Raw genomic sequence first — 12,247 nt, 5'->3', positions numbered from 1 at the left:
TTTGTTGGTGAAGATGAAAGAGAAGCACTAATCGGACTCAAAGTTGTATAATGATAAATGCACTTTTAATATTGTGCACTTTATCAATAGATAATCATGTTATAGTTTATATAAATACCTTCCATATACGAACCATGAACCTCTAATGATTGAACATTAACCTTACATGAATGGAATTATTTTAAAATTATTATATTCACTATATTTGGTCCTAGGAAAATATGTTGTCTTTTCATTTAGTTAAGTTTGCTGTATTCATATTACTTTAATATGCGGTGTTATTACAATAAGGACGAAACCTTCGTCTTTGTTATTTTATGAACAGACGATCTTCCATTCATTAACTTGTGGTTAGGGACACAAAAATGCATTTTATTTAAAATGAAACATAATGACCACAATTACTTTAATCGGGACATTTTATCTTATTTTATAGACCAACGTATTTCAGTTTCCAATTACTTCACTGGAACATTGTGTAACGTTGATTACTAGTCGTAGTCTCTATATTTCCGCTTATATTAACAAAACAAACATGCTATACAAATTGGTAGTATAATACAACAATCCACATTTTGGTAGTTACTAGCAAATGACTCATTACTAGTTACTAGTACTACCGCAGTACAAAACGTATAGGCTATTACTACCGATTTCAAACCGAATGAAAACTATCGAATGTTTTCATTTGATAGTCAAGCCTCAAAATCGGTAGTCTACCGATAGTTTAAAACATTTGATATTCCCATCACTAATGCCACCCATTCACTTTCAATATCCTGAACCTGCTTACTATCTACTGTTCGAAACTTCTCACTAATCATATCCATGTACTTCTGTCTAATTTCCTCGTTCTGGAGGTTTTCTACCCTTATTCGTTTGCAGACAGATTTCACTTTCTCTAGCCTAGGCCTAGAGATACTTAGTTCACTACAGAACAGATAGTGGTCTATTTCATCGAAAAATCGCCGAAAAACCCACACATTCCTAATAGTTTTCCTGAATTTGAAGTCGGTTAATATATAGTCCATTATGGATCTGGTACCCCTAGCCTTCCATTTGTAAAGGTGAATAGCCTTATGCTTGAAGAATGTATTTGTAACTGCTAAACCCATACTAGCACAAAAGTCCGGCAAATACTTACCATTCCCATTAGCTTCCATATCTTTCCCACATTTACCAATCACCCTTTTGTATCCTTCAGTTCTATTTCCAACTCTCGCATTGCAATCGCCCATTAGCACTATCCTATCCTTGCTGTTGACCCTGACTACGATGTCACTCAATGCTTCATAAAACTTGTCAACTTCATCCTCATCTGCACCCTCACATTGTGAATAGACTGAGACAATTCTCGTCCTCATTTCTCCACCTGCCAAATCTACCCACGTATTTAGCTCGTTTACATGCCTAATAGAAACTGTATTGCGTGCAATAGTATTCCTGATGAACAGCCCTACCCCACTCTGCCCTTCCCTTTTTAACACCCAACAAGTACACTTTATAATCTCTTAGCTCTTCCTCGTTATCTCCCCTTACTCAAATATCACTTACTCCTAGCACATCCAGATTCATCCTCTTTGCTGACTCAACCAGTTCTACTTTCTTTCTTCCATAAGCCCCATTAATATTGATAGCTCCCCATCGAATTCCATTTTGTTCGCCAAGTTGTTTCCGAGGAGTCCCTCGCCAGTCAGATGGGAGTGGGACTCCATTACTCCCATAGGTTCGAGGCTTGCTTAAAATGTTCTGTGCTCGGTAAATTCATGAAGCAGGATGCTACCTTACTTACACATAGTCCAAGTAAGGATGTCTCCTCTAACGGGTTATGGACCACCAGTAGATTGTATAGCCTTAGCGGGCTGAGCACAAGGAAGGCCATGACTCAGAATATGTCCAAGATGCCCACTTCCATTGCGTAGCAACTGGTATCCCAACTCTCAGGACCACTTAATAGGCCACTCAGCCCTTGCCCATGGTTCACGAACTAGGACGTGACTACAGTGACCCACACCATCAACCATCAGCTTACCTTACAAGGTAAAATTGGAGGAAGGAGAAATAGGGGAAGAAAGAGAATATCTTGGCTATGGAATCTACAAGATTGGTATGGGCTCAGTACCCCCACTCTTTTTTGAGTTGCTGAGTACAAGAACCAGATCACCCTGAGTACAAGAACCAGATCACCCTGATGACAGCCGACATCCAATGATGATATGGTACAAGGAGAAGAAGAATAAGAAGAAATTACTTTCCATACCTTTGCTCTGGGTACACTATTGTAAGCCTTTTCTAAATCATGGAATGTCATTGGCGTATTTCTGAGTATTCCTATTTTTCTATTAACTGCCTCATGCTGAAGATGGGGTCTAGTGTTGATCTTCCATTTTGAAATTGTCCTTCAACCTTTCTTCTCATTCTCTTTTCTAGAACCCTTTCATATTTTTTTATTTTTAAATCTGGGATATGAGTGTGATTTATCAATAATTATCATATATCTGCTGTCATCTCTTGTTAAATATTACCAATCATTTGGTACTGACTTTTTTTTCCCTGTACAACCATTGTAGACCAACGGGTCCTGCTGCTTTTATCATTTCTACACACAATCCATCCAGTTTCGCTGCTTTTCCCATTTTCATTCCTTTGACAGCAGTTTCCACTCTTCCGTTATGATTTCATTCTTGGATTCTGTCTCCTCACACTCTACCTCCTATCATCATGCCTACACTCCTGAGCACATTCAGAAGTTCATCAAAGTAAATCATGGCTACCTATTATCAGAACCATTAGAAAATGATGCTTTGCTGTTGCCATTCGTTGTCCCCAGCATGGGGCTAAAGTGGCATCCCTATTACATCTTAGGGCACCATTTTAAGTTCCTTGTTGCTTTCTCTTAACAACCTTTGATGCGTCATGTTTCATTTTTCTATTTCTCCTGATGAAGAAAGGCACAGTTCCTTTTCAAAAGCGTTGAGTGTTTATATAGTTCATTACACGGCATAAACCCAAAATATACATCATGTATAATCCTTCCATCTTTTCCGTGTCTCCTCTGATTGTGTTGTGTTGTGTTGTGTTCTTGGGTTGGGTTGGGTTGGGTTGGGTTGGGTTGGGTTGTGTTTTGTGTTGTGTATGTTGGATATTCAGCCCGAAGGCTGGTTTGATCCTCACAGTGCAGCCAGTATCCAGTATTCGGGAGATAGTAGGTTCGAACCCCACTGTCGGCAGCCCTGAAAATGGTTTTCCGTGGTTTCCCATTTTCACACCAGGCAAATGCTGGGGCTGTACCTTAATCAAGGCCACGGCCGCTTCCTTCCCACTCCTGGCCCTTTCCTGTCCCATCATCGCCATAAGACCTATCTGTGTCGGTGCGACGTGAAAGCAACTAGCAAAAAAACTGATCCTCACAGCTCTGCCAACAGCTGTAATGATAGCGTAGGCATCACTGAAGAGGCATACTAGAGAAATGAGGAGTGGTGTAATTTCCCATTGCTTTCCCCACTAAGCCAGAAGTTGCTATTACATATCAGTCTCCCAAGCCCACTGCAGTGCATGCACCAACCAACCCCCTGAGCGATATTTTCACACCAATCATAACAGCGTTTGACTGCATAAGGAATGGCATACCTCGGTCACTTTCATGTTGTCAAAGCCATGGATGAGACTTGGATAGATCATTGAAAGTAACAAATTTATTTTAGCCCATACCAGAAGACATAGTGCACTGTAAATACTACATCTCGCCAGCAAAGGCATCTGGTTGTGTTATCTCTCGTTATGTCTTTGTTTGTGTAGGCTTGTTCTTTTTTCTTCTTTCTTCCAAATCCATATAGCATCCTTTTACAGTTATGCACATCTTCCAATTCTTATATACCATAAATCCTTCTCAGCTTTTCTTGCACTACAATATATGAAAGCTTATTATTTTCTTGCACCTTTCATTTCCTGATACTTTCTTTCGTTTTATCCCTGTTCCATACTTGCCATGCTTTCCTTTTATTTTTCACTGCTTCCTTTACCCTCTCATTCCACCAATGGGTCTCCCTCTTTCAGCTATTTTGCCACAAGCACACTCTGCACAGCTTACAAATGCTTTCTTTATCATGTCGCATTCCACTTCTATGCTCTCCACCTCAGTTCTGGGTATGTATTTGCTTCAACTTATATTGGAATTTTTCTGTTACTTCCATATCTTTTAATTTCCATACTTTTATTTTATTCTCTCTTATTTCCTTCATTTTCACTTTTTTCCTACTTTAATTTTTGTTACAGTAGAAGTCCGATAGTCCGGCACGTTCGGGATTGGCCTGGTGCCGGATTACCCAAAATGCTGCACTATTGGGCGGTACCTCTTACTACGATATAGGTTAAGGCATACAGCGAAAACAACTGTAACACGGCGTTTTGCAGTAAAATCTTTTTCTTTTTTATGTCATAAATTTTTGACGAGTCAATATTAAATTCATTCAACAAAATATTTCTATTCTCACCTTTCTCCAGGCGTCTGTCTGGTTGATGGTCAGAGTTACGTGCTTACATTTCTCTCCTGATTTGAAACTTGAAGAAGGTTTCGGTTTCGAGAACATTGCCACTGCTTAAATACCAAGAAAACTTCCACCAGGCACTTTGATATGTATGTTCACAACACTACTGCACTACTGTAATATGGATCCTAGATCGCAAGAATAAAGTACTGTAGCGAAAAGTGCTCGCAATCAAAACAATGAACTGAACCTGTTTGTGGTGACAGCCAACAATGCCGATTGTGTCTAACAATAACAGACACGTAGTGGACACTTCCGTGTCGTTTCGAATCGTGCCGTGCACTTTAACTGTCACAAACGTTTAAAAAAAAAAAAAAAAGTAACATAAAAAGTCCTGGATTGGTGCCGGACCATCGGGCGTTCCAACTGTTGAATGCCGGACTAATGGAATTCTACTGTACCACTACTCTTAATATCTCCATAAAAGGCTACTTCCGAGAAGGCTGTTACATCTAACAACTGCTCTTTCCAGCAAGAAGTAATCAATAACTGCCTTTGTTCCTGTATTTTCCCATCCATATCTTGTAATATTTATACTATTCTTGTTCTTGAACCCTGTATTGCCCACATTTCACCTATTTTTCACACAAAAATCCACCAACTTCTCTCCTTCATTCTACTTTCCATACCCCAAGGGTCCAATTACTACTTCCATCCCTTTTCTGTCCCTTTTTCTGGATGTAATAAGAAATACTATCATCACCACCGTTGTTAATATGGTTTTGATATTTTACAATGATTATAATTCATCTTTCATTGGTCAAGAAACATCCAGAGCCTTTAAATTTAAGAACATAAAACTGAAAATATTTACTATCAATGAGGACATTAGGTTTGTGACGTATGGTGCAACATAGTTAAGACATCTTGAGAGCTTTCTCCAAAACTAATCTTTTCATCCCGGTTGAAAGAAAAAACTACCAAACGATGTCTGTGCATAGGCAACACTGCACCGAGGAGTCGATCACATCAAACAAGAAAGGAGCAGAGTGAGCGGAAGCAGTACTGGGGGGGGATAGTAGGAGAGGTTTCACCGTGGTAGGTACCAAACATCAAAGAAGAACACCACGTTACAAAAAATTTTAGATGACCAAGTGTATTGGAAACAGCAGCTTTAACGAGAATACAGTACACACTAACATTTTTGTAGAAAATAGATCCTCAAATATATCCTGGACATTTTAGGAAAGTATCAAAGGGATAATTATGCTAAACCTACAGAATTAAATTGACCAATATATATATAAGAGATTAAAACGGAACTGCCATGCAAGGTCCGTGCTTTAACAGTTTTTCCAAAGTTATACAGATAATCATCTCAGATGATATATTTCTTATGTAGAGTTTCAAAACCTTTGAAAGAACAACTCTTTTTTTTTTTTTTTTCAATAAAATTGGTGAAAAAGTTTATCACAATACACACCTTGTTAACCAAGAAGATATAGTCCGAGCAAAAATCCCAGGCATTGATTACAAAGACAAAATAGCTCGGGTCCCCGTTTTAGAGGAAACGTTTTCGAAAGGGGACTAACCCACAGATAAGTTTGGACAAAATTTTTAAAAATAGTTACATAGAACACCGTGTCAGCGTGAATCTCGACCATATAATGGAACTAGATCACAAAACCAGTTTTCTCAATTATTATTATTATTATTATTATTATTTTGAAAGAGAGGTGTCACACACACACAATCACCTCAAATGGAAATTATTAATATTATTATCTGATCAGATTTGGAGGGAACAAGTACACTTTTACCATGAAGATTAAGAAATATTTGGCCGCACAAAAAAAAACAAATACGCCTCCAGGGCGCCCTAATATAAAAAGCATATACACCTAATAAAAGAGAAAAGGGTAGGGTAAAAAGGAGGATCAGTTCAATAAGGATAAGTAAGGATGAAAAGAAAGGAAACTCCGACTGCGTAATGCTGGAGAATGTTTGATCTGCGAATAGATTTTTTTCAGAATCGTCTAAGGTTGTGAAAGTTCCGTTTGACGATGTTTAGGCTCAGTCCACATCACCAAATGTTCAGCACTAAAAATCAATTAATCTTAATCAGTTTGAAGGTGGCAAGGAGTTAAACTCGAAACCAAGGCCTTGAAAGTTTTCACAGCATGCCATCACTCCCGAAACAGGCCGAGTTTAAAGTTTGCAAAACAAGTTTAGTAAATGATATGTTTAGCTCACCAAAGTCCTTTCAGAATAACTCCATCAGCTGGTAGGGAAGAAAATGGCGCAGCACACGGCAAGCCGTGCGAGGTCCGTAGTCCCTCCACACACACACACACACACACACACACACACACACACTATTTACAGAAGATGATGCCGGTCTGCCCAAGACGGGCCAAGCAGTCCAATATATACACGCCCGGAAGCGAAGACCAGTTCATTCGAGAAAGATCATGTGACGTGGCAGATGACGTAGTAGGTGCGAGGCAGACAGAAAGACAGCAGTCAGTGTGTCGAGAAATGTCGGGGGGTAACGACGGGTTAGCAAAGTAAGGTAATTCCGATGATAGGAAGAAGTATTGATAACCAGAGCAGATAATAATAATAGCATTATAGTCTTGTAGAAACATAAAATTGTAGAGTATGTGGAGATGTACATGCAACGAAGTTTGCAGAAACTCGTAGAATGTCGATGGAGAGGTTATGGCAGTAGCACGTTACAGGTTTAACCATGAATGCTTAAAGCACAACTTAACTCCCAATTTTATTAAGTTCACACTCTCACATTTGTTCTTTCTTTTTCTTTATCTTACAGTTGATCTCAACAGGGCTCCATTTTAACTCATTTTTTTAATTCATTTTGATGACACACTCATGTGGACTTAAATATTGTAAATAGTTTTGACACTGATCATGAGCCTTAGAATCTGAAAACCGGTTATGTAATAACATAATGTGCTTATATGACTGCTTGTGATTAATAATACTAATGAAATGTCAGTGATCTGTTTCTTTATCTACACATCTTTCCTGAAAATTACGTACCAGTTGTGCATAAGACGTAAATTGTTTGCATCTACTCCTTAGATAGAAAAGCATCAGTTCTGATAAGTTACTACTTTAGGAAGTGGCATACTTTAATATAGACAACATAGTAACTCAGTATCAAATATTTGTTTGTTACAATAATTGCTCTGCTGTGACAGTAGTATGGTTAACCCAAAGCAACAACAGTAGTGGACTGTTATACTCTTGTGTGATTTTGATTTTGAAAGTTCGAGTGGTTACAAAGCTAAGCGGGTTTAAGATACCATTGGGTGTATGTTAATTAATTTCAAAGGCCTTTTGTATAAACTACCCATGAAATTGTAACAATTGGTATGCATGTTGTTGTAGGTCTTCTCTCTGGACACAAACTGTCGGGAGTGAGATTTCGTCTGCAGGATGGAGCTCATCATATTGTTGATTCGAGTGAGTTGGCCTTCATGTTAGCTGCTCAGGGAGCTGTTAAAGAAGGTAGGTATTTGTTCTCAGTTGTACTTAAATTTCATATGACCGGGCAAGTTGGTCATGCAGTTAGGGGCGTGCAACTATGAGATTGCATTATGGAGATAGTGGGTTCTAACCCCACGATCGGCAGCTCTGAAGAAGGTTTTCCATAGTTTCCCATTTTCACACCAGGCAAATGCTGGGGCTGTACCTTAATTAAGGCCACGGCCACTTCCTTCCCACTCCTAGCACTTTCCTATCTCATCGTCACCATAAGACCTGTCTGTGTCAGTGTGACGTGAAGGAAATAGTTTTTTTTTTAATTTCACATGCAAGGAATCCATGTTTCTCAATCTTATGTCTTATTCAAGCAGACCATTTTCTTCCCATGCTATTCATACCACCTAGTCAAGAATTTCTTCTCATATTAACCCCCCAGTGCGGGGACAGTTACACAATGCGCCTCTCGCTAGTGCGGGAGGAGGCCACTACTCACTGCAGTTTTCAAGTGTAAAATGTGTGAAACATGCTAGTTTCGGCACATACGCTCACAAAATGTATATCATGAAAAACCTCCCTTTGGTCCCTTAAGTAGCCATACCTTCTCACTGAAATGCGCAGGTACCTGACATGCAAGCACATGGCTGAACAGCACACATCTCGGTATTGCCTCCACTTTCGACTTTCATTTCCACCATAGCAACGTCATTTATCAAGAAACTTTAATCGAATTAAGATCACCATTACCCAAGTCATTGTAACTGTTCTTAAAAAACAAAGAGGGCACATTTTACGGCTTCCTCAAAATTGGTTGTCACAGCACTAAAATGTACAACTTTCAAGTTGCTCGAAGAAAAGAGAACCGTCAATATATCCATCAAAAGGACGAGGAAACAGTACACTTTCCGTATGTTAAAAAAAGTTTGACTTAGTTCACAATCCCTACGATAGATGTAGCATAATGCAGAGGCTGCACATTGCATTTTAGTAACACACTCCACTGCTGTCAAAGTTTGACACTACATGCTGTCCTGTTTAAAAATATAATTTCATTGTATTGTTGGAGGGATAATTCTGTAGTCATTATTTTATTCTGAATTTAGCATATTACAGTGATAATCAGTTTCTGAAGGTGATGCCTTATTGATGCAACCACAATCCCCTGTTTTCAGCTTCATCTCATTGTAAGTGACATACCAAAGATTTAGCGTCAGATCTTGAAGGTACTTGGGCCTTGGTCTTTCTCTTTTATTGCATTCTATGCTTGGTTAGAGACAAAAGAGGACTTTGTTGAAATAAGTTCCAGATTTCATGTTCATAAGTATTTAAACAGAAATAAACATAAATGTTTATACATTTCTAAATACTCAAGTGATTTTTATAGAATCTGATGATGATGTTTCAAGAACAAAACATGTCATTCTATTTTAATTAAGTTGTTTCTTTCTCAGGTGTAATACTGTTACCATATGTTAGTCTTTATCAGCTAGTTAATAAATTTATTACTCAAAATTAGGTAGTTTCAGCTAACTGAAGAACCTAACGGTTAAAAATTAACTTGGTGAAACTGAAAAGAGATAGCTTCAGCTACCAAAAAAAAAATAGCTTATTGGTGCTGCAAAGCTTTGGTTTAACAAATTACTGTATTGTGAAATTTATAGGAATTTTCTCAAATATCTTATTTCTAAATGTTTTGTTTTTGATTATGATTTGGTGAAAGTAAAGATTTGTTTGTGTTTTTCAGTGTTTGAGTTTGGCCATTGGCAGATTTTAGAGCCTATCATGTTAGTTGAGGTAACAGCTCCAGAAGAATTCCAAGGAGCTGTCTTGGGCCAGTTGAGTAAACGTCATGGGATTGTCACTGGAACAGATGGTACTGAAGGCTGGTTCACAATCTATGCTGAGGTATGTCCATCATTTAAACTATAATTCTTGTTAGGTGGTCAAATTGTTTCTAATTCAAATTGAAGAGTCAAGATGCCTTGCACTCACCTCACTTCTTATTTTTAGTTGAAATTAGAATTAATGAACTCTGAGTGAAACAGTGAATAAGATAGAAACTGGGTAGATAAGTTCCATTGCTGGCCAGTCTATATACATTTACAAATTTGTAAAGGAAATTAAACATTTTCTTCATTTTCACCATTGAACTGAAGTGAAATTTGTGCAGGCCTACATGTTGTAGCTGCCAACTAGTTAAGCTGCCATTCGTACAGAGACAGTAAACCACTTTGTTTATACCTACATTAGAAGCTAAGTATGTAGCCATCGTTTCTTTCTCTGTATGCTCAAATAATTTTTCTCTGTGTCTTCGGCAGGACATTGTGTTTCATCTGCTTATTACAGTTGTCCAGGTGTTGGGTGGCTAAATATTTTTGTGAAAGGTGGTCGAATATGTGTGGAAAAATTGTCCACTTATGTAGCCACCAACCATCCATGCAAAAGGGGCATGAAAAATGTGAGCCACGGTTTAGGTCACGTAGCCATCAGCTTGCCTTTGGGACATAGTGGGTTTGAACCCCACTGTTGGCAGCCCTGAAGATGGTTTTCCCATTTTCATACCAGGCAAATTCTTGGGCTGTACCTTAATTAGGGCCATGGTCACTTCCTTCCCACTCCTAGCCCTTTCCTGTCCCATCGTCGCTATAAGACCTATCCTGTGTCGGTGCAACGTAAAGAAACTTGTAAAAAGAACGTTTTTAATGTGAGCATTAATAGGTGAACAGTTGTTGCCGATTCACCTCATCGGCACTCTTTTGAAGGAACTTTTAAAAAATGTAAACGTCATACGTGGCGAAAACCTACTACTGAAAATAGGCAACATTTATAATTTATTATGTATTTAGAGTGATGATATGAAAAGAAAGAAAAGAAAAAAATAGTTTTCACAGATTTAACTACACAGACTGAAATATATATCCAGAGTGTGGTGGTGGTGATTATTGTTTTAAGAGGAAGTACAACTGGGTAACCATTTTCTGTTAACACTAATCAGAAGGAGAAAATGGAGAGTGTCTGACACTTCAAAAAATAAAGACATTGGCCAAAGAAAGACAAGGTCTACGAAGGGCATAAAAATGAAAGACTCCCTAAGTCTTGGATCTCCCTATGCCTCAAAAATCTAATACCATTAGGGTCAGAAAAAAACCAGAGTTGACTAAGGATGCTCAGATAGGATAGATGAAAGTGTGGAGCTGGCACAAGTAGGTGGAAGCAGTGCCAGGACTCAGCTAAGGACCCTGTGGTCACCAATGCACGCTCCCAAGTTAAGAGACCCTAGGGCCCCTTTTAGTCACCTCTTACGACAGGCAGGAGATACTGTGGCTGTATTCTATTGCTCCCACCCACAGGCGGTACATATCCAGAGTAGATTGCCTTTTCTTTTTTGGTGACCCAACTTGTTTATAACTGTACCTATCTTTATGAATTCTTTCATATCATTGCCAGCAATAAAGCTAGACTATATCGTCGAACAGTGTCCATTGTTCCTACGACATTTGACAATGTGGGCACTGATGTTGGTTCCATTTCATCTTCCCTGTCATCAGTTCCCTCTTGCAGCTTATCGGATGCATATTGATCCAGGATTCTGTCAATCATCACAGACTTACAAGCCATGGCACTGTTGTCATCATGTTGCCTTCCTCCCCCACTATCTCGCGCTAATTGTCCACTTCCACTAGATTTGGGTGTGACATCATCAGCAACAAGATGGCTCAATAATAGTAATTTGGTTGAAACAGGCCATTTTAAATAAAGGATGCATACCCCTAACCTTTGTTATCATTGCTATCTGCTGCTGTCTGTTGCTGCTATCTGTTGAAATGTCTGATATTTTAAAGTTATAGCTCACAAACATCCGTCCAAGAACTCAGTTTGTACGTCCTAGATTTTCCTGAAAATTACCAAACTCATGCATAACTCTTTAGTGCAGAAAGACAAAGGAAATGTTCAAATTTCTACATCACTTCCTTGGCCAGTACCTTCATTTTTTGAAGTGACAGATCTCCTTCCATTGTTTTCCCTCTGATTAGTGTTAATAGAGGGTGGTTACGCAGTTGTACTTCCTCTTAAAGCAGTAATCACTACCACCACCACCACCACACTCTGGATATATATTTCAGTCTATGTAGTTAATCTGTGGAAACTTTTTTTTTTTTTTTTCTATCACCATTATATATATTTTTTATTCTTAGAATTTAGTACACCAGCTATAAAATGAAAAATATGAGATCCAATTTGTTGATCTGACC

At 38.5% G+C, this 12,247-nt stretch overlaps 1 protein-coding gene across 1 annotated transcript in view; it reads left to right on the top strand.

The window, feature by feature from the left end:
- Nucleotides 1-12,247, top strand: part of mEFG1 (mitochondrial translation elongation factor G 1) — a 158,631-nt gene that overhangs the window by 134,402 nt on the left and 11,982 nt on the right. Inside the window, exons 13-14 of the mRNA XM_067151115.2 lie at nucleotides 7,902-8,021; nucleotides 9,739-9,899. Coding sequence (XP_067007216.1) covers nucleotides 7,902-8,021; nucleotides 9,739-9,899 — 281 coding nt within the window. The remainder of the gene's footprint in view (nucleotides 1-7,901; nucleotides 8,022-9,738; nucleotides 9,900-12,247) is intronic.

This window comes from Anabrus simplex, chromosome 7 (genome assembly GCF_040414725.1).
Source record: "Anabrus simplex isolate iqAnaSimp1 chromosome 7, ASM4041472v1, whole genome shotgun sequence".
NCBI classification, from domain to species: Eukaryota; Metazoa; Arthropoda; class Insecta; order Orthoptera; family Tettigoniidae; genus Anabrus; species Anabrus simplex.
Note: the sequence above shows the minus strand (reverse complement) of the source record. Positions and strands in the feature narration are given on the sequence as shown.